General features: G+C 40.1%; 3 protein-coding genes across 6 annotated transcripts; 2 read left to right on the plus strand and 1 right to left on the minus strand.

Moving 5' to 3' along the window:
• The first annotated feature begins 242 nt into the window (after window positions 1-242).
• LOC138181017 (uro-adherence factor A) lies at window positions 243-9,377 on the plus strand. Its single transcript, XM_069115473.1, has 7 exons — window positions 243-317; window positions 1,010-1,133; window positions 1,210-1,458; window positions 1,595-2,271; window positions 2,726-4,101; window positions 4,247-5,922; window positions 6,064-9,377. Exons 1-7 carry the CDS (start codon window positions 243-245, stop codon window positions 9,375-9,377), a joined length of 7,491 nt encoding a protein of 2,496 aa, XP_068971574.1.
• Window positions 9,378-10,713: 1,336 nt separating this feature from the next.
• LOC138183731 (uncharacterized) lies at window positions 10,714-20,132 on the plus strand. Of its 2 annotated transcripts, none has more exons than XM_069121104.1 (5): window positions 10,714-10,898; window positions 18,057-18,129; window positions 18,250-18,411; window positions 18,554-18,707; window positions 18,936-20,132. In XM_069121104.1, exons 2-5 carry the CDS (start codon window positions 18,058-18,060, stop codon window positions 19,049-19,051), a joined length of 504 nt encoding a protein of 167 aa, XP_068977205.1. In that variant the 5' UTR covers window positions 10,714-10,898; window position 18,057; the 3' UTR covers window positions 19,052-20,132. The 2 variants fall into 2 exon arrangements, with proteins under 2 accessions (XP_068977205.1, XP_068977196.1); XM_069121095.1 differs by lacking the exon at window positions 10,714-10,898 and adding an exon at window positions 11,148-11,232.
• Window positions 19,983-21,878, minus strand: LOC138183668 (UPF0764 protein C16orf89 homolog). Of its 3 annotated transcripts, none has more exons than XM_069120959.1 (6): window positions 21,714-21,863; window positions 21,420-21,518; window positions 21,195-21,344; window positions 20,815-21,110; window positions 20,601-20,730; window positions 19,983-20,518 (listed from the first exon to the last, which is right to left on the minus strand). In XM_069120959.1, the coding sequence occupies exons 1-6, from the start codon at window positions 21,808-21,810 to the stop codon at window positions 20,271-20,273; spliced, it is 1,020 nt and encodes a 339-aa protein (XP_068977060.1). In that variant the 5' UTR covers window positions 21,811-21,863; the 3' UTR covers window positions 19,983-20,270. The 3 variants fall into 3 exon arrangements, with proteins under 3 accessions (XP_068977060.1, XP_068977069.1, XP_068977050.1); XM_069120968.1 differs by having other exon boundaries at window positions 21,420-21,543; window positions 21,714-21,830; XM_069120949.1 differs by having other exon boundaries at window positions 21,195-21,518; window positions 21,714-21,878.
• Window positions 21,879-22,885: the final 1,007 nt, after the last annotated feature.

Consider the following 22,885-nt stretch of genomic DNA (forward strand, 5'->3'; position numbering starts at 1 on the left):
CTCGTCAATTGTTACCTCGAAATCGTTCGGCTACGGAATTCCACTGGAAAAGCCGAATGCGTCAAAATTAACGTGACGTTAAGCGAACGAAGCCCCTTAAAAATTCCCTGGTGATCCTCAAAACGGAGGTTTCGGTGATCAAGAACTCTTAGATCAGAGAACGGAGTCGACGATGATCGGCTCTCGTGGAATCGACGACTCGCTGCTGGTCCTCCGGCTCCTTCGACAGTTTTGCGTTCCTAATGCCTAGCTTCCTCGGACGTTTCCTTGGTATTTCCAGACGAACCGAACGATTAATAATGAACATCTTGGGCTTGGTAAGAATCTTTTTTTTCTTTCGTTTCTTTCATTGTTTTCTTTTTTTTTTTCTTTTTTTCTAAACATTTCCTTGTATCCTATCGACCTAACCTCTATAACCTTTGATTCTATTTCTCGAGAAAAAAGATTCATCGATACGCAACGAGCGACAACTGAAGCCATGAATTCTAAAACAGCACGTGCCCACCAATCAACATTTCGATAGTCAGAATCAGTTCTTTTCTTTTCATCTTCTTCGATTCGTTATTAATATTATTAGCTCTCCTTATGAACATTGCTTAGATATAAACCTTTTTAACATCGTTAGACAATTATTTTTCTCCTTTTTCTTTTTTTTTAGAAAAGATTTTTCGAAGATTTGTGAGTTTGTTTTAGCAAATTTGTTTTTTAAAAAGATCAAACTCGTGCTATCGTGGAAAACATCGAGTAAACTTATTAGGCTACGTTTGGTCACTTTATTCAAAAAAATTATATCGAAAGAAATGCGTCTATTAAACCTAATCACTCACAAATTTCACTTTCGAAGTAACCGTTTATAGATTCTTCAGTGTATTCGGTATATTTGTGCATTAAATTTTCTTCACACGGACAACGACGACTTGGATCCACCGATGACAATTCATGGCTTCAATTTCCTCGATAAAGAAATTGTCAAAGAGAATATATTTTCATCAGACGGTGTCTTTCGAAGGTTAATAGCACACTAGATTGGAGTCCCATTAAATGGAGCAACAAGCTCGAACAAATTTGGAACTTGTCCTTATCGCAAGGAACACGTATTTTCGACATTATTGGCGAGGATACAATCAAAACTGGTTAGAGCACCGACGAAATCAACGTCGACAACGCCAATCTTACTAATTCGATATTATTTTCTTTCAACCGATATAGTTCTATCATGGATCGTAATCACGCGAATCGTAATCGCCCACCTATACACGTTCTCCTATATGATCAACCTTTATCCCATATTAACATCAACGCAGCCGAACCTCCTCTTACCTTGGTTAATCCTTAGCTTTTTTAAAAACGTCGTGTTGGAAGTAATCGTGATAGCCGTTGGCCTTCTACTTTGGTACGACAAGAGATTCTCCTTGACTATTTTCTTCGAATTCGTCCTCGTAAAGGTTGTCCCTCTGAGTAAGTAAATGCTGCAGTAAAATATTTGCTCGTGTCGATTTCTCGAAATACCTTGCTACACGGAACGATCGAAAGAAAGCTTATCCATAGACTTTCACTTTCAGACATGTCATCCAATCGCCATTTCGTTTGTCAGTCATTTTCAGCTACGTCTGGTATTCCAATTCCTGTCTGTTCCTTGAACAGTGTCACATGGAAAAGATGCGAAAACTGAAAAGAATGAGAAGCGACTCGAACCTAATCGTCGGTCGTCTGTACATAAAGTTGGCTGATTCGAAGTACAGGACGCGATCTTTGACGACTTTGTTATCCTGCGAAAGCTACGAGACCTACGAGACGCACGACACCATCTCGCGGATCATCGACGATCCCAATTTAACGCCAGCCCAGAAAACCATGAAGATTCTCAGGCTGACCGATCAAGACGTCGCCGATGCGCGTACCAGGATCAAAGAAAGGGAAATTCATAAAAAGTTGACGGAATTGGAAGACAATTCGCTCACAAGCACCACCAAAAATATGTCTCGATACTTCTTCGATAAATACGATTTCAACACGCTGGAAGATTTGCGGAAGGTGAAAGACGAACGAACGAAGGAGCGCGAAGATGAAGTTACGACGGACGAACGTAAGGAGGATGAGACTCCGATGGATGAACGCAAGCAGGACGAAATTGTAATGAATGCACGCGTGGCGGAGCAAGTCGCGATATATGGATGCAAGGAGGATGAAACTACGGTGATGGAAGGTAAGGAGAACGAGCTGACGACGAGTGAAACTACCGAGGATAAAATTACGACGGATATCATTTTGGTAAGTTTTGGTAGCCTGCTTCTTTCTTTTTTTCTTTTATTACTTTCAGTAAAATAGCTCTTGTTGAAAATATCTTCCGTTGAAATCGATGAAATATCGAATAATCTTCCGACTTTGGAACGCTACCGACTGATCTTTCGACAACTCTCATCAAGCGTTTTGCATAATCTCCGTGAAATCTTAAAAAGATGGCTTAACCACGTTTGTCGCAATCTGAACAGCCTCTATGATTCTTGATGTAACTTTCATAGTCGTATTTTCTCTATATACGTAGAAGTTACAGGATAAATTCGTACAAGTAATATGTTTCACACAGGCCATAAGAATATATTTTAACAGTCAATTATTCGTTATATCAACGAATCTGAGTATTCGATGGAATCATCGTTCATACTAATTATACGTATATTTAAAACAAATCACCTTATACATAAGACTTTAAATGTTAATTTAGAGCAATCCATCTACGTCCTCGATGAACGTCCTTCTCGAACAGCCGCTAGATGATCGATCTGTATGTTCGGAGAAGACAAATCCATCGGTGGAGCAACGAAGTTCATTTGGAATGAAAAGAGTAGCAGCAGACTGCTTGGAAAGGAGTTGCGCGAAACAAATGAAACTGTATCCATCGGATCGTGCGGAGGACTCGAATGAGAGTGACTCTTTGTCGAGAAAACAGGACTCGTCTCAGTCGAATCTCTCCTATTCGAGACACGCGAGACAAAGCGTAGAAAAAAGTAGCAGTCCTGTGAAACTGCAAGCTCTGTTCAACTGCAATTGCATCGTGGACGAGTATTTGTACAAAGGGAACGCAGAGGAGTATTGTTTCTCGAACGGCGGCACGATGGCGACTTCCACGCCTAACAAAAGTATCGACGAGGGCAAGATGACGAGAAGCGCGGAGAGGAGCGACTTTGATAGCTCGAAAAGTACGATCTATCACTCGTGCTTGGACGACGCCAACGACGTTGATCAGAGTCAGAATCAAAAGACAGGAACTACTACGAATAACAGTTTACTTTTGATACGGGAATTGTTGCAAAATGATCTGAACATATTAAGGGATATTAAGAAGGACGACCAAAAGTTGGAGAATGGAAGTTTGATGTTAGACGATAAACCCAAGCAGGATATTTTAAAGATTTCGGAGAGCGAATCGAGCGTCTTTCGGAAATTGTACGTAGGACAGTGTAACACGTCCATTGGCATTCAAAATTTATCGGACATTGTGAAAGATTTGAGCGTGGCCCGGAACGTGGTGACCAATTTGGAAACCTTGAGGACCGTCGAATCTGATGAAAGTGGAAGCAAATTGAAGAATGAAAATGAAATATTAAAGATTATGGTTCCTACGACCGCCATCGACGACGGTACGCGTCGTTATACTTTTACAACTCTATTTAGAATTTTCATTTCTATCGAAGAAATGTCTGGTCTGACAAGTAATTCTATGTGTTTCTTTTTAGACGTAAGTTCCGCGCAGAGGAGCAGCTTGAGTCCTGGCAAGCCGAAGAAAACCAAGAAAAATGTATTAAAAGTAAATGCACCTGAATATTCATTCGGCGACGCTAATATTCCAAGGTTCGTCAAAGACTCCATGAAGGTTTTCGACGGCTGTTATGAAAAGGACTTCGCCAATAACTCGGAGCTGCAGTGTATGCTTCAGCAATTGGAGAAGAAGAAATGGAGTATATTCCCTGGTCAGCCTAACCAAAACGTGTCAATACCATCTACTTTCTTAAAACAGAACGATCAACATTATCCATCGTCGGCGTCGCAAGACTTGGAAATCGTTGATTTACCTATTACCCATTTCGACACAACGAAGAGGTAAGCAAAAGTTTTCAAATTAAGCTTGATCGTTGCACAGTGAACGCGTTATGTAAAATTGGTAAGACACAAAATTGTTTCTTAATAGACTAGATACCTTCGAATAGACGACCTTTTTCTAAAACGTTTCTATTGCCTCCATCAGATACGAGATCTCAGCATCTACCTCCTCCAAGGAAACGGACGAACATGTGGCTTCTGAAATCGTGCCAGAGAACATGCAATCCCTCGACGACGACATTTCCGTATTAAGCGATATTCAGAAGCCTGGTATCTCAAGCATCACGAAGGACGCCCACACGCAAAGTGACAACGACGACCATCGAGATCAGCCAAGAACCTCGAATCTCAGTGAGAAACACAGGAAGATGTTCTTAAAACGTAAATGCCTGAAAGAACAGTCGAGAAGCGTTTCTCCGATCGCGAATCTTCACGAACGTAAGATCGAATCGCAGAACTCGGTTGGAAAAGACCATGGCAAGCCTCCTATACGTCAAAAACCGACGAAACTTAACGACAATCAGAGGAAACCAGCTGACTTAACGAAACCTGTATCCGACAGAAGCGTCTGCGATTGTAAAACGTGCCAGAAGGACAACAAATACTCGATTTTGACAGAATCGAAGTTGGACAAGAGGGGCGAGAATAAGAGATGCACAGCGAAATGCAAAGTAGAGACTTTCGGCACGATTCCTTTCTCGCAGGTTGTACGTCCATCGATGTTCGATTCGATGGTCTATCGCAGAAAACCTCCGGTGTACCCTAAAAAGGCCAAGAACGAGCCTCCTGCGCAGCCTGACGCCTCTAGTGTCGCTAATACGAAGAAAACGTCGCCGTTTAAGGAACTTTTAGAACCATCCAAGAGGCCAGCTGATAAGCAATCGAGCCACGGTTCGAAGAAATTCAAATGGAAGAGGAAAATGGAGTCGCTGGAAGAACAGGAAGCTCGGGAGATGAAGGCTCTAAAAGCATACAACGAAGTCACGTTGCTGAAGGACAAGAAGGAATTGGAAGCTAAGAAGAAGCTGCTTTCAGGGAGAAACTTGGCCACGGATCCTGAAAGCCTAAAGAATCGAGGTTATCCAAGGAAGAACAACCTGGAACGTTATAAGAAAAATATTCCTCGAAACGTGGAAAAGACGTACAACGACTGCTTCGACAAAGAGAACTTGTTAACAGACGCAACCACGGAAACGGAACCACTGTCGAATCTTCCATTTATGGACAATAAAACGCAATTCGCCGCCCTTGCAAGATTCTTCGATGTTCCACATGAAAAATACTCCTGTTCGAAGTTGTCCAATGCTAATAAGGTCACGGACAAGGTGTTGAATAACTTTGGTAAATCGCATGCTGAACAGGTGAAGCAGGACGCGAAGAAGAGCAAGCAGACCCTTGGTGAGACGGACACCAGGAAGCAACACACAAAGTACAGTAAACCGAAGAAGTCGATGGACGAGGAAAACATTTCGATAGTTTCGATGAAGAAGTTGGAAGGTGCGCAAAAAGGTCGCGATTTGGAGAGGACACCTGCTAAAGAGGATGTCAGGAGCCGCTTAAAAATTTCTGCAGAGTCTTCTAATACGGATCGACTGGCTGAGCTTGATTCTCGCGACTCTCAAAGTCGTACGAATATCGCCGGATCTTTCGTTCAGAGCGATCACGACAAGGTGACCTCGACTTTTGTGGATGGCAAAGACTTTGGTGCGCAAGTTGGAGACTTAGCGACGTTGATTAAGCCTACGGTAACTCAAGACGCTGCTTCGTCGTGGTCTTCCAGCATCATCGAGCGAGAGGATGAATCATATTCTCAGAAGCGAGGTAAGAATTGTTTCAAAATTTCCAAATTCCTTTCTAACGTGATTCTACCATGTATGTGTAAATACTTCTCGTAATCTGTACATTAAAAAACCTTGAAGACATTTCATTGGAGGAGATTAAGCAAGTACTAGCTTTTTCTAGATGATGCGAACACTCAGACGACCCAATTCGAAGCAACGACGCTCAAACTCGAGAATTCTGAAGAGAAAGATGCATTTGAAGCTGAGAATGTTGAGAAAGAAGTTGTGCCAGTATCGGAAACGGAGGTCCAGCCAAAGAAAGTTGAAGCAATATTGGAAGTAACAAACCACGAAGAGGAAGTTGAACCGACGTTAGAAACGGAAGACCAACGAAATGAAACTGAGTCGATACTGAAAGCTGAAGACCAAAAACAGGAATTTGGATCGATATTAGTAACGGAGGACCTCCAAAAGGAAGTTAAACTAGTATCAGAGACGGAGGGCTATCAAAAACACGCGATCGAAGCAGATAAAGAAGAAGAAATCAAAGAATCTGCAGTCTCGGACGATAGTCTTGCAGAATATCTTCCAGAATCTATCGATGACGAAAAAGAAAGTCTTCAAACCGATGGAATAGCCGATGAAATAACCGATGAAATTCGAAGGTATAGCTCTGAAGTATCACAGAATGAACCTGGAATAACTTCGAGAAGAATATTCACGAATGTATCGGATTTCACAAGGAACATCGACACGAACTACGTGGCTGACGGCGTCATTCTAAGTAATTCGAACGCCCCGAGAGAAAACAACACTCCTGTATGGGACATCGTAGACGAAGAGACCATCAGAAAGCTGTACAACATGTTTTCCCATCGATCTGTAGACTCCACTTTCGATTTGCCCGGAGACATCCAAAGAATGGACGACATTTTAAATAACAGACAGTCAGAGTCATCGATAGACGATTTTATTTTTCAGTCGGGTAGATATTCGACGAGTCTTTCCATGTTTGAACACACCATCTTAGCTACCATACGACCACTTCAAACTTTAGAAGAGGAAGAAAATCACACAGGTTCTCTTTACGATCTATGTATCACTACCATGGATCAAGAAGGTTTGCCTATCAGTTTCGAAGTGGAGTCTGTGGAAGATCTCGAGGACGAAGTCGAACATCCAGCCGCCAATAGACTTGGGTTAAACGATGTTGTAATCCAAGTGACTCGGTTCCTGAGGAACTTGAACTTCCGCGGATTCAATTTGGAAAACCTTTCCGGCTTACTGGAGATTCTTCCCGATCCAGTGGACGATGACGAGGATCGGATAGAGTTCGAGATCGACGAAGAGGACGAAGAAAAGGATGAAGAGATGGAAGAATGGCCGATAGAGGACAGAAGAATATTAAAATTCATTAAAGAGGATTGTTTAAGATTTATCAAGGAAGATATTTTCACGGACATGAAGTTTCCCATTGTAGTCAGATTAAGCGACGTGATAGGTGACGATCTGGCTACCTCTGACGAAGAGCCGGAAGAACTTGACGTAGTGCTTGAACAGGCAGAACCGAGTAAAATAAATTTGTTCTCTTTAACGGATGACAAATACGAAGAAGATAATGATAAAATTGAAGAAACTGGTACAGAGGAAATGGAGGAAGAGGACGAAGATGAAGAAACGACGATGAGAAGCGAATATCTCAAGATGTTGCAGAAGATTCAAGGAACGATGTTTACAACAGCGTTTCCCTCAAGGCCAATCGTGAGCGTCAGCGACTACAACGCTGCTGGAAGTATGTTAAACGAAGAAAGAATAACTACTTATTCGGAGGATGCATCTTTAGACGAGATCGTCACGAAATTTATGAGCAATTTGAAAAAATACATACTGAAACGTTCGGAACCTGTGCAATTCCGTAAACAAAATTTAAATCAAACCTACGAAATATTGGACAAGACTGACACGGAAGAAGAAATCAAAGTTGAAGAAAGTATCGACAGCGAGGAGATGGAAGGAAGCGACAAAGACGAAGCGGTTGAACAAATTACTACGATCGAAGATATCGAAGAGGTCGACGAAAAAATAACGACAAAGCAAAACAAAGTAGATGTTACGTATCAAGTTACCGAAGAAGACATAGTAGATACAAGAGTCGAGGAATATGGAAATGTAAGTTGGAAAGAAATCGACAAGGCCGATCAGAATTTTCAACTGATCGAATTCGAGAGCGAAGCAAATGAAAAGATGCAAACATCGGTTCGCGAAGAAACGTTCGAACACGACGAAGACGAGTCTCTTGAAAAAATAAAATCGAATAAGATCGATGGGAACGAAGAGTCAGATTTCGAAATTGATGGAGAGGGAAACGTGGAGCTGAAGGAAAAGTTATCCTTATACACCATCTTCACATTTCTGCTGGCCATCTCGTGTTTTTATCTTGGATACTACTATCGGAAGATCTTTTCGTTTAAACAAATTTCAACGTCCACGTCGACCTTGAAACCTTTCGAGATTCACGCAACGCCAACTTCGACGACCACGTTCTTTGAAAATTCGACGCTGATGAAGGAAACGAAGGAAGAAAAATATGAAGAAACGGAACAGGAAGAAAATGACTCGTTCGAGAGAATCGTCGATCTTGAAACGATAGAAATTTCTCAATTCACCAAATACGATTCGGAATTAGATTTTGACTCGATTGAACTCGAAAACGAGGTTGAAGAATCTGTGTCGCTAAGGGAACGAATTTTAGAAAAGACAGAATTGCAAGAAGAAACAGCGGAAATTAATTCTGAAAATGTCCGAGTGCGTTCAAACTCACAAATACACTCGGCTTCCCGATCGACTGACACGATTGGGAGTGCCAGCATTAGGAAGCTCGATATTCGTACGAGTGAACCTCCGTTCATCGTTGAACCGAATAAACTTAAAGAAGATTCATTAGAATTGCGCCTGGCGGAAGAAGAAATCGAGACCTTCAGATACAGAGAAGACGATGACTCCGATTCATCAAAGTCTCTACCAACGCGTGACAATGAAACCGAATTACTCAACGAGGCGCTGGTGAATCTATATGCAAAGGTACTAATAGAAGAAAAAGAAGAAATGTTAAATGCGGAAAAACTTCGAACGAGCAACTGTGGAGCAAAGTCGAAAACATCTACTTCCGAAATTCAGAAAGAAGATTGCGGTCAGTCGAGCAAGGAGGAAGAAGAAAAGGAAGAACGCTCTGTGGTTGATCAAACAGATACCGAAGGGATCATTTTTTCGAAACAAGAGGTCGAGAAAAGTAAGGCGTCTACGGAACAAAACGAGTCCTCGAGTTCGCCTCAAATTTTGGAAACGACCGACAGTTTCGATTCCACGTACACGAAAGCTTCCGAAACGTCGAGGAACGTCACCTCTGTGGTAGATCTCAACGATTCCTCGATGGAAGAGTTCGTAATCGCTTCGAACGAATCGATTATATCGGACAAAGCGAGCGGATGCAGTTGAGTAAAAAACGTCCGTCTCAATCTTTCCGTAATTTTCAGGTTCTTTTTCTTTTTTATTTTTTTCGCGATATCAACGGATTTTAGCCTCGTGTGAACTTTTTCTTATTTTTAAGGAACTACCGGAGAAGATTCTTCTTTTTTCAAAAGAGTGAGGCTTCTTTTATTTTGCTTTTTGTAAAAAACAATCGTTGAGATTCCTTTTTTCTTTTTTTCGTTTTCTCTTTTCTTTTTTTATGAAGAGAAATGGCGTTGCAAGAATACACGTTCATGCCGATATCGTTGTTGGAAGATACCACTCTTTTCGTTTCTCCGGTTCGAAGACGTCCGATTTTGCGAGAAATATTGTTCCGTTTATCATTTGCAAGAAATAGAACGTCTATCGCTTGAATTTTATTTATTTCGTTTATTATATTCGTACTGATTAGCTTATATTTGCGTTTTACAAGTGGCACGATGTTTTTTGAACGACAAATATTTCGTGATAAGTGAAATTTTTTCGTCGACTCGCAAGTATTATTCATTTCTAACGAATAAACAATCATACTTTAAAGGTATAATTTTCCTTCGAAAAGTATCTAAGTCAGCTTTCGTCTGTTTAAAAGAGAAAATAATCACAAGGACAAAATCTTGACTAAAACGTTCTAGCATTAAGACATGGAATACACCGCGAAATCTTGCCAATTCCGAGTTTATCAATCCGAATATTGATTTAACTCGGACAGCGTTCCCAAACGAGGTTCATTCAATTCCACCGACCTTTTACCCCGCTCTCTTATTGTATCACTCAACAAGCTTAATATACTTAATTAAATACAGTTCCTGTTTGCCCTCGACATCTCTTTACTGACCGCTTAATCGTTCAATTAAGCGTCACCGATTTTCCATTTCTCTGCACCTTTAGATAAATCGTTATACCTTCCTATAACACTCCAACTTTCAAATTTAGTAATTTTCAAACTTTCAAATCCTCCACTTCCAACCATTCTCCTAAAACGTTTTTTCCCTCACACGATTCTCTCTTCTTCGCTGTTCATGTACCCACCGATCGACCACCCTTATCAACTCGTCCGCCGATCATCCAAATGTTGCACGATCGCAGCTTCGATTCGCGATTCTTCGCTCGCTACGTTTTACCTACGTTTGTCACTTCCGTGGAAAGAAAAGAAAAAAAGAAAACTGCACGTGACGGCGATCGGTTGGCACGGGGTAAAGCGTAGAGGAGAGAAGCCGATCGGCGATCGGCCGCGGCGCGATGTTGTGTTGGTTAGCCACCGGTGTAGATGTAGGTATATGCGTCGTAGGTGTACAACTTCGCGGTCTGCCGCGGCGGCGCGCGTACTGTTCTTGGCACAGTTTCTGACCATCTCCTATTGCGAGCGGACCGCGCTGGACCTAAGCGTAATTTCGTTGCGCCTCGCGGCACCCGACTTTCTTCCTCATTCGCCCCGACGTACCTTTCTTCCGGTCTTCCTTTCGGAACTCGCGCGTTCGATCCTCCCGAGAGAACAGCGATCTTTCAAAAGTGAGTAAATCGAACGAACGTTTCGTTCTTTCTTTTTTTTATTTTTTAAACGAGACAGTCAGTGAAAATTCGTTTGCGATCGGCGTTTTTTATAACGTCGAGATGGTTACACGTTGACGACGTATAAAGAGCAGGAAGAAGGGGAATTCAAATGTATAGAGAGGAAGAAGACACGTAACGAGAGACGAGCGAGAAGTGAAGGTGAAAAGTTTGGGTTGATTTCGATCTTTTTGGTGAACGGAAGTTGAAGTTCGAAGAAATGATTCCGGATAAAAGTGATCACGCACGAAGCCCTCTTTAGCGTCGTAGATTTCAGTTAGGTTCTTCTCGTCCTGTAAGTGAGTAATACGAGAAGATTTGTAAATGTATGAAAGGGTTTGAAAGCGACAGTTGCGGGGGAAGAAAGTAGGAAGCTGAGGATCGTAGGTGGCGGAAAGTGACGTACCGAGCGCGAGCAGTTTTTAGTCGATGTTTGATAACCTCGAGTGGTAATTAAAAGCGCTTGAAGCGGTGTAATACTTTTAACAAACGTAACTCGATCCTGAGCTGCCACCGGGTTATTTAAATCCTTGGAAAACAATTTATTATAATAATCGTTTCGTTACTTATTTCTCCTTTTTGCTCGATAATTTCTTTCTTTCTTAATATATTACTGAAAAGTTTATGTTTCTTAACGAACAAGTTCTCTTTCCTTTGAAGTAAATAAAAAAGCGAACAAATGACAACAGACGACTATAAAATCAAAAGAAATACAACGTTCAAGTTTCAAGATTGTAACGTTTTACGATGCGCACTCGATAATTTTTGCTATCGTCGTAGAAATGTGTTTTTAAATTTCGTAAAAATTATTTACAAAAGAACAATTCGTTAGCTCGTAAAAATTCCACCAAAAACTCGAACGAAGGACAGACAAGCTCGTACGATAAGCGAAAACTATCCATCACCGTGGTAATTGACGATAATCGCGGCGAATTGTATAATCGGCCAAGTGAGCGATTTCTTCAATTTGCTCGTACGATGAAAATGTATAGCGAATACGCGAGTTGCCGCGACAAAAATTGTTACGGGCCTGTGTTTAGCATAGACCGCGAAACATGTGCAAATAACGCACAAAATTCTTCTCGCCTTAGGAAAAGGCACGACTCTTCTCGAGATAGCAAATCTCCACGGTAAACACACCCGGTAAACTTTCGAATTTTTTCATTTTCATATCACCTGTGTTTTCAACTGTAACATACATTGTAATCTTGTGATTCACGATGTAATCGTGTGATTCACTCAAAACAGATGCTAAGACAGCGTTGAACAATTAAACGAGTTTCCTTTTCCTTTCGTAATGTACGAACAGATCGTAAAGATTAATTTTCGAACGAATTGACAATTTCCAAAATATCCACAACATAAAAACGTAGCTCTAAAACGTATTAATATAGAAGCAAAGAGAAATCAGTGTTGTTTTTCTTATTTTTTTTTTTTTTTAATATCGTTGTAATCTCGTCTTGATCTAAGTTTCATCGTCAGCAAGCAAACGTTTTAATTCTACTGAACAAAACGAAAGGTCTGCAAAAGACAAGTAACGCTCGGATTACTGAAATCGAGACGAACATCCTGGATGCAGCATCGTCCGGTTCAAACGTATCTCTGTTCTCTCTATTCTCGGGAAAAGCTTGTTTTTATAAAACCATTTGCCGTATTGTCGTACGAGTTCCTTCGCGTTATCGCCGTCGAGACAGACATAGTCTGTATAGTTTATCTACATCGGGGTATAGTCGTCACTGGCAGCTGCTAAGATCTCTGAAAATTTTCCTCATTATCGACCAACTCGTCTAATTATCGAAGAATAAGTTGCAAAAAATCACGTGAACTTTGATAACTGAAATAATCCAAACTACGCGAATGTCACGTCGTTATTTTCGATACTCCCGCGTATTTAACATTCTTTCAAAACAGAAACGTTTCATAACGCGATTCGCTCGCGGCCTCCTTTTCTGTCGTGTTTTATATTCTTCGTTTATCCAATTTGTATTTTTTTTTTCTTTTCGTTAATTCGACAGTATATTAAACTTTATACTTTCCAATAATATTAACGTTAGCGCTATCAATTTATAGTAATGTTTCGATAACTACATGTTGCATACGTTTTATACTGTAGTTACTGCTAAATAACTATAATTGAAACGGTGTAATGAAAATAAATAAGTATGTATAATTACGTTTTCCATCTCAATAAAAGCATTTCAACAATGCAGAACAAAATATCTAAAATCCATTCAGTGGATTTGACGAATCTACTGCTGATATTATTTTATTAAATCCTATGTTAACGATACGATCGATTTTATCGATATACGTAGTTCGTAACTCGACAAGTCAATTGATAATGAAGAATAAGCTTAAAATAATAGCGTAGCGTCTCGAGCCTCGCTACACTTACAACCCTTCTATCCATCTGCATTTCTATTTTCTTATCTACTCTGATCGTCCGAGACTATCAACGAAAATAAAGACCAAAGCAAAGGAAGAAGAAGGAACTCGGTTCTGAGTCAGAGAAGCTTGAAAAAATAAACATATTGGTGAAACACGAGGGAAAAAATAGAGTGGCTTAACGGAGGTCTGAAACAAACGGAGGAGTGATTCGCGAATGGACCACGAAAATCGTAGTCAAGAAGCAGGACGATGGTGGCGGCGGCGAGCGAAAAGTAAAAGGAGGCCAATAGTAGCGTTCGCGACTGTGAACCATGAAAACACGTATGCGAAGTGCGCAGCAACTTGTCGAACTATACAGACGTGTATTATGAATATGCGAATAGTACAGATCTTCGTGAACTACTTTGTGAAGCTCTTAACCTGTTGATCGACGAAGACCGAGCCAACTTGTCATTCGGATTGCCAATTTCTCAAAAGAATTAATTTCGTTACTTAGAAATCGGGTCGTTGACATTTCTCCTGTGGCCTTTATTCGCATTTATTACCACTAAAAATAACGTAACTGAAATCGATGTGTTTTTATCGATCGCGTTCATTCTTGATCGAAGGATCCGGTTAAGCATCGAAAGATTCGGTTTGATCGAAATCGAGTAACGAAGAATTTAGTAACGACGCGTGAGAAGGAAACGTTTCTGTTCTTCTCGTGACTAAAGAAATTAGAGCGCAACATCGAGCATGGAAGGCGATCATTTTTCTTGCTTCCTTGACGAACGCGGAAGACGATTGCGAAAGTATCGACACGCGACACACGATATCGGTATTCCGCGAACGACGTTGCACCTGACTTGGAGGCCGCGGTGGATGCTGTACACATAAAGCACCTTTGATAAACATCTGAATGTTAAATTCTAACGACGACTTTCAAATGCGAATCGCCGTCGTTACGTCCATTGTGTAACGTTCCAATGCGTAAACGCCTACATAATAAACTTTTTATCATTGTATTTCTATGTATCGCGATTTTTCCATCGCGAAGAAGCCGCGAATAAAAAACTGGCGTGATATCGATCCTCTGATATCCGTTTCACGGAGAGACAGCGCCCTGGTCGAAGAAAAGGAAGCTTCGCTAAGTAACTGGTGCGCCCTTTCCACGTTTTCGATTAATGGTTGTATCTGGGTCAAGAATAATTGAGTAGGCGCCGCGTAAACACGCGTATCAAGTGGTTTTCTATTTCTTTTCGGTCGATTAGCACGCGTGCTCTGCCTAAATTTAACGGGGATCCCACTCGTTCCACACCACCGCAATTTTGTCTTCTGTTCGTTCAACGTGATCAGCATTAGGTACGCTTTCGTAGATAACTGAAGAAAATTTCTTCTATATGACACTCTTATACTTTCGAAATTACGAAGATAATCGAGGTAACCTCTGAACAGCTCAATTGCGAAAAGCAGTTCCAAGAATTTGCTTAATATTGTTCTCGTTGTTATCTCTATTTATAAACTGTATCTTTTTCACCTACGACCTCCTTTCGTGTCTCCGATTTATAAAGTAAACTTCCGTAACGTGTCCATTGTTTTAATACACTTTCTGTATTTTGGCATAATTTCTGACGCCACTCTTACACGTTTCAAATTCAGAGCAACGCGGTGTCGCCGTTTGACTCAGCAAACCTCGACTTAACACGACGATCATTAAAACATTCTTTCTTAATTAAATATCAAAGACACCGGATACCGGTGAGCTACATTTCCTAAATCGTACTTGAAAGGAAACTTTGTAACCCGCCTTCGTATTCACGAGCGAACGCCTTCTCGTTGAAAACAGCCTCTCGAGGCCGAGCGTGATCTCTCTCGCTCGATGATGCAACCGTGTTTTTTTGCAAGGAATACGACGAACAGACCGACAAAGTCACTCAATGCAAGCGTCAGAATTCGCGATTTAATCTTCCGTAATCGTTTCCTTCTGCATTTCCTTCGCCAAACGGACTTGTAATGGCACGAATGTAATTAAAAGCGATAAACGAGGTCGAGGTATCGCGTCGCCATGAAGTAATAAGTAATGAGCATAATGGCGATTTTACAACAGTTTTGCTTTTTTCACAGAATGCTCGGTTCACCTCACGCGACCTTATTTCGTGTGTCATCGCTGTTTATAGACTGTGCGCATAGTTGCGTGCAAATGTTATTATTCCGCTAACGAATTTACGCGTTGGCGTTTCTTCCAATCGTTCTCTCTTTTTATTTTTTACGATCTACGTACACGATAAAACGGAAGATTACGACACGTTTCGATCGAATCTTTATCGGCGATTTGCAATTTCAGCTTGGCGAGAAAATTAAGAAAACAGCTTCTTCGTCGAAAGTTTCGTCCAAGCTACGTCGTATAACGCATAATCACTGTTTTAATCTTTCAACTTATTCGAACAAACTTATCCAACAATAGAATAAACGTAACGAATCAATTCGATGCTGCTGTCAACGCGTGATCGCAGTCACGTTACACGTGGAGGTGTTAAAATTTCATTTGAAATTTCTCACTTTTTTATACCATAGTAAAATGTACAATCGCTAAGTTAAAACAAATAGAATGAAACGAATTGAAAGAAGCGTGAAATTATGTTATTACGCGTTATAAAAGGCCTAAGACTTTGAACAGCACGCCAAGTTCCATTCAGGTCGAGGTCTTCTTTAATCGTGTCTTCGCGTAGTAACGTTATGAAATTAGCAAAAAATGGAATCGATCGAAATAGCGCCTGAAAGACTCGTATAATTCATTTATTTATCTATTCTGCTGATAAAGTTCCTTCTATCGAGCCTTCCTTATAGCTATTTTCGAGATCGAATTAACTCGTGGTTCTCTGTTCCATTGTTCCTGGGACGCGTCCTAGGAATCGTCGATGGAGGAATCGATCGCAGAGACGGTCAGGTCGTGTTCCGTGTCGTTTAATGGTCGAATAAATCACGGATTCGTGCGTTCTGAAATCGAGACAGAAACGGAGCGAGCGAGGAATCGAACGGTGGCCAATGTCAACCGACTGGTTCTTCATAGACGACGCGTTTCCTTTTTGCACGAGGTGAACCAGAGGAAATACGGGAACAAGGGATCGAGAAGCGTTTCCTTATGGGGCCCGACAGACCTCGACGATGCTTCGTGTTCACCATGACCGCCACGGTCGCTCGTATGACTCGTATCGACCGATCTCACGGCGATCTCCTTTTCCTGTCTCTCCGACTTCTTTCCTTGCTCTTTTAAGCGATACCAAACGTCGTTTGTTAATTACGATTCATCAGTGTCGCATCTTCTTAGTTAAAAAAGAAACGTAACGATAAACCGGGTGGTTCTGTCGATGCTAATACGAATTTAACGAATGAAATTTTCCCAATATTTTCCACACTGACGGTTGATCTTTTCCCCTCAGAAAAAAAAATTAATTTCATTTCCAAGGAAACGCGAATTGAGGTAAAGAAATACGAAAGAACAGAATTCAAAGATATTGGTAATTTATTTGATCGGGGTAGTTCTGAAGAAGTTTCCTATGGTGTGGCGGCCGGATACGACAGCCTGGTGGAATAACAAACTCGGAAAGAAAGGTCAGCACCGGGTAAGCCGAAGAAACGAACCGGCGAACAAGCGAAAATAGATCTGGCCACCTATGCCAATGACCCATATTTCCTCTATTCTCGGCGTGCCACGAATTAAACTTCGTCGTTTTAATGCCACATGTTAGAGATCGTGACCATCGTCGTTGCTGCTCTTCGTTTTCCTCTCATTTCTGTCGTTCTCCTTCCATTAAGTTCCGCCGCATAATCCTCTTGCTCTCTTCGCTTCTCTCTCACGTTGGCATCTCTTCGGAAAAGTGTGGAATAAAGAAAAAGCATCAAAGCTGAATTGTATCGAACGCTAGATACACTCGAGACAAGAATCAGCTACGACTCTACGTTTATTTATAATTCGCGATACATTTCGTACAACAATTCGCGTACGCTATACATCGGTGTTTTGATAAAATCGTCGTCCTGCGTTTTGACAATACGACGAACTATCGAGCGTGCTCATTCACACGGGCGCAATATTTAGAAATTTCTACGTGACGCTCGGACTGAAATAAAAATGACTAAGGTGAAGTATAATACGGCGTCAAGTTCGACGTAATATCACGGATGTTAATGCGTTGGTCACGCCACGTGGATATGCAAACATTATAATTGATGCCGAACGGCGCGACTGTTCGCAGAATGGAAAATGAAACGTTCCGTGACATTTAATTCGACAAAAGCAGCTTGTTCGAGGAACTTGAATCCTTGAGTCGTGATCCTCCAAATTTGTTACGTAACTCGATGCCGCGTGACTCAACGGCGGTTGATTGGAGAAAAACTTCGAAATTCCCACCTTTTACCATTCAAATCCATAATTTTTCTTCCGTTCCACGACTTTCGAATAAAATCTTTTAATATTCAGCCACGTCGAAAGGATATAAGCGAAATATTAAAAAGCATCGACGAAGTGAAAACAAAAAAGCACCGAGACAACAAGAATGAGAAATTGGTTCATCAATCGGCTTTAAAAATACGCGAGCACCAGTCAGATTCTAATTCTACTCGTGATCTAAATTCTATCAGAGTGGTTGCTCGACATTTGCGGCAAACAACAAATCGATAGAATAATAATTAAGAACGCTCTCTGTCCTTTTGCTTTGCAAATATAGTTTAAATTATTCTGTTCCTTTTCAGAATGCAACTCTCGTCGTGTTGCGGATGTTACTCGCTAAAAGCGGGAACATTGTTCACCGGAATATTGGGCATCGTAAGTACTTATCGGAACGAAATTCCTAAAATTAGTAATTTCGTAATTCTATTTTGTAATTTTAATTGAACGAAAAAGTCGTTTCTATAGGGTTAAATTATTCGTTTCGTTGCTTGTTAGATTCTATCGATCATCTCGTTGATTATGATCTTTACTCTGAACGTCGAATGGAAGACGATACTGATCGACGTGCTGGACCAGAGCATCGTTAAAATCATCTTCGCGATAAACTTGTGCATGACAATTTTGATCTCGATGCTGCTCATAGTTGGCGCTATCAAGGTAAAATCGTTTCTCCACCGATTCTACGAAAATCGTAAATCATATTCAATTTTTCTAATGTCATTCGCTCGATGCTGTTTCATCCGATATAATTAATTGTATAAATCGAAAGCGAAAGGGTGAGAAAATTGTTTTATTATAGAAAAACACGTTTATGATGCTACCATGGGTAATTCTGGGCTTGATGTTAGCCGTCGGTCTGTTAGTGAGTGTCCTATACACGTCCATAATGTTCTTCGTGAATCACGCGGCAATAAATGGAATTCTGTGGCTCGTCATTGGCCTTATAGCTGTCGGTGAGTAGCTAATGAATTATAAATACCTTTGCATTCTACAATCTTGACATTTATAATCCTTTTCAATTTTCTTTGGCATATTCAACAGTTACGAGGATATTTACGAAATGTTAAAAAACTCGTTATGTTAACGCCTCGAACATTCTTTAAAAAACGTTGTACTAACAACTTTTAACTTCCAGCTGTCCATTTATTTGAAATTGTAATGAATATTTAATATTTTTTCAGTAATCTATGCCTACTTGTGGTTGGTAGTGTACAGTTACTTCCAGTATCTGAGATATGATAAATTGAACAGCAGAATGGGACCGTACGGAAGGCCGTACAATTATCGGCGACCTTGAAGCGAATCGGTGATTTTACGAAAAAAAAGAAAAAAAGCAGCGAGAAGTCTCCTTTTCGCGAAAAAATTGTACCGTTCTTTCTTTCAGACGAGAAATTGATTTCGATCGCAAGAAAGAACGGTCTAATTGCTTCGGAAGGAGTTACTTAAAGTTCAATTAGCGTAATCGCACCAAAGCACGAGGCACCGCCTTTTTGTCGATAGAGAATTTATCGAAAACCACGCAATCGTGTTTATAAACCAAAACTAACTGTCAACAGTAGATTAGAACATATTTATGACACCGGGATGTTCCCTCGAACGATAATAATCTTCTGCGTAGGAAATTGGAAGTTCTCAAGATGGTTCGCTGTATTTACGGGCTACATGCTTTACCTATATTGTTCGTCTCTTTATTTTTCTTTCTTTTAAATAAAAGCAAAAAAAGCAATAAAAAAAGATTTGCTTAGGAACTATTCTGAGATTTTACTTTTTATAAAATAAAATTATTTTTACGTAAAATATTAAAATTCTCGGTGCATCGTATATTTATAATGGCACGTGAAAGTATTTTGATACCACAGAAAATTATATCACGTGTGTTATATGAAATTTTTTGAAATTTCGTCGGAAACTGTGTCTCAAAATCTAATAAAAAAAGTCGCTTCAATGACCTATATAGCCCATGAAAAATCGACTAATACGATCGAATATATCGAATATTGAAGAGAAAAGCGGACGTCGTTCGAGGGTGCAAGCTCGCGGGTTTCAAGAGAAATCGCGAGGGAGGGACACGTTTACTGCTAGGAAACCGACACTGCCGGCTTGCCAGAACGCGATATCAAAAAGGCGAGACTGATGCCCGCCGTGGACGAGAATAGATTCCATTTTCAAGGATGAAGAAAATGTTAAGCATATGCAAAAATATACGTGTTACCACATCGCGAGAACCAGTCTCTCCTACGCAAGGTTAACGACTGACTATTTATTTCCCCTGCTCCCACTTTTACTCTATTCTACTCGTCTTTCCATCGTATGTAGAGATTCTATCATTTGTAACTATTGTTACGGACTATGAGAAATAAATTATTCTTTGTTTGTAACTTGTTTTTCCTCTTCCTTATCTCGTTCTCTTCCTTTCCGTCGTTTCCAGATTCTTCTCTGGTTCGTTACGCCTTTATCGATGCGCCGTATTCGCGTACGTGTTATGCAGGCGATCATTCGTCGGGCGGTTCGAGCGTTTACCAGCGAGCGTTTTCCAGATTCTCGCGAATAAATAAAGAAAGCGTAGCAGCGGCTAGACCAGTAGCGTGGCTATCGCAACCAAAGTCCGTTTGCTTCGAGGTTCTTCGCGACACGCGTATCTCGTTGTTGGCGAATCTATATCCAAACGAACTGAAACAACCGCTGGGACGAGACCAACGCAGTACTAATCGTTCATAGTGCTTGCCAGTGAATTCCAGGAATCCTTCCATGCCGCATAGAACAACTTCCAAAATAAAGGAGGACGCGTTACTAAAAAAGTAGCGCTAGACGAGAAAACAAATTTCGATATATGTATTCCGTTTTACCTTGTTCCATCGTTAAATCTGGAGTTTGATAAGGAAATCCAGCTGTTTCGATATCGATCAGATCTTCGAGGATCGCGGAACAGTAAGATAGTATTAATTCCGAAGATGGAAGACCTCGATCGCATTTCAACTAAAAAGAAACGAAATTCGATTAACTCGTAAGCTAAATCTGTGTCAAAGCACATGAAAGAAAAGATATGTTAATGACACTGACTATCTTAGCAATTTGAACAATCAACAATCTATGTGTAAGAGGGTATCCTCTACTAGATTCTCGACTTGCCAATATCTCCACGCACAAATCAGGAATTCTATTGCTGGAATTCAATTTATTCCGAACAATTTCGGCGAGACATCGATCGCTTTCTTCCTCCTTGGGCGGTCCTTGCATTATCAGTTCTCGTATGTCCCGATAATTTAATTTAAAATTGGTCTTCCCCTTTTTTAGAGCGCCACGGCGCCATGATATTTCTTTTAGCCACAAAATTGGATAATTTATGCTTTCGTGCACTACAATTAAAAGACTTCAATTTTGTACATAATAAAAAAGTTTTTCAAGACGCGGTATCTTCTTTTTTAATGTGATATTCTTACGTAACTGGACGTCCTCGTTCTCTGGAATGACTTTATCTAACAAATCTCGTCGAGTAGAATCGCACAATCTTAAAATCGTCAGAAGAATGTTTCGATGTTTATCCACAAGATGTCGCGCATTTTCATGCAAGAAGATAGCAATCGCGTTAGCTGTATGAAAGAATAACAGAGGCATTTTGTTTAAGGTTTCAGTACTCGTTAAACTCGTAGATTTCAAATCTTTACCTTCGACGATCGTTAGAGATAACGTAACATCGGCATTCATTTGACGAGGCCTTTGGCGAATGTAATTGACTATCTTAGACAGAACGTCCAATTTTTCTCCTGCAATAACTGCCACTTTAATTCTCTATAACCAGATATATCTTTACTTATGAAGAAAAAGATTATAGTTGATTACAATTTCTAATTTCAACAGAAGATACAGAAACTAACAACTATCACAAATAGATTCTTTGATAACGATACAATAATATTGTTAAAAAAAAAGGTAGTCTTAGATCTTTCGTCTAGTCTCACCAAAATCTTTAGAAGGAAAGTTTCCATAGCTGCAAAACGGGACGCCGCAGAAAAACAAAACCGCCCAAATACTAGCGAACCTTCCAAGTGTTTCCATGTAGCTTACAATACTGAAGAAGCTGTATCTCGATTTTCCCAGGATTTTATAGCGACAGTCCCACCATGCACCCTATACGTCCACGCGACTTTACAGAAATTAAGATTAAACAAGTCCTCTTCATCACGTTCAGCGGAAATCCGGCCACTTTTCTTCATAAAGATCGAAGCGTCGAATCTCGAAGGACGAACTTCTGAATGAAATCGACTTCGAGAACGACTCGTGGGTGTTTAATTGATATTCGATAGAATGGAAGGAAATAAGAAGAACGAATAGTGGATTCTAGATCTTGTTTGGTACAAAGAAGAAGATACTTATTTTGTTGGTAAAGATATTATAATATAAGGTAGCGATTTTCTACATCTTCACGTTTTGTGTGAGAATTCAGAAGCAGTCAGGGCGGAAGCTTCGAACACTTCCCTGCCTTCTTGGTCTGTAATTCAAGTAATAATATATTTCCATTATTGTACCGTTTACAAAAGCATTAAAATTAATGATGGTAACTTACGACTTGATATTGTATTTGACAAATTCTACCATCCGGATCATCTTGTATTAATTTAATCTGAATTTTGATGCAAACAACAGAACTGAGAAACTGATGATAAAAATTATTATGTAAAAATAGGGAAGAGATACGGAAAATAAATAGGGTAATATTTTACTAAAGTGACATAACCTGTACCTAGAAGTTCTTTTCCTTTGAGAAAGGGTTTCGACTCTTGAACTACTGCTGGAAGAGTTGCAATTCTTCTCAGAACATATACAATATTATCATATACCATCATTTCTAATCTACTAAATGAATGAAAGAACAGTTTGAAACAATAAAAATAAAAATTTGTAGTTAGCGATAAAAACTTGTCAATAACACGACCGTAAAATTTATATTTAAAAATTTTAATTCATTCAAGTTCATAAATTTAAAGCTTGTAAGAAATCCTTCGTATTTATTTATACGCCTTAACAGTCATTTCCTGGTAAAGAAATAAAAAAATGGTTTAGAAAAATAATTGTTGATTTATTTATTTGTTTAGCTATGTTCAGTACAATTGCTTATATTCAGTAAAAAATC

The sequence above is a fragment of the Bombus flavifrons genome, chromosome 1 (assembly GCF_040668555.2).
Source record: "Bombus flavifrons isolate JBK064 chromosome 1, iyBomFlav1_principal, whole genome shotgun sequence".
Lineage (NCBI taxonomy): Eukaryota > Metazoa > Arthropoda > Insecta > Hymenoptera > Apidae > Bombus > Bombus flavifrons.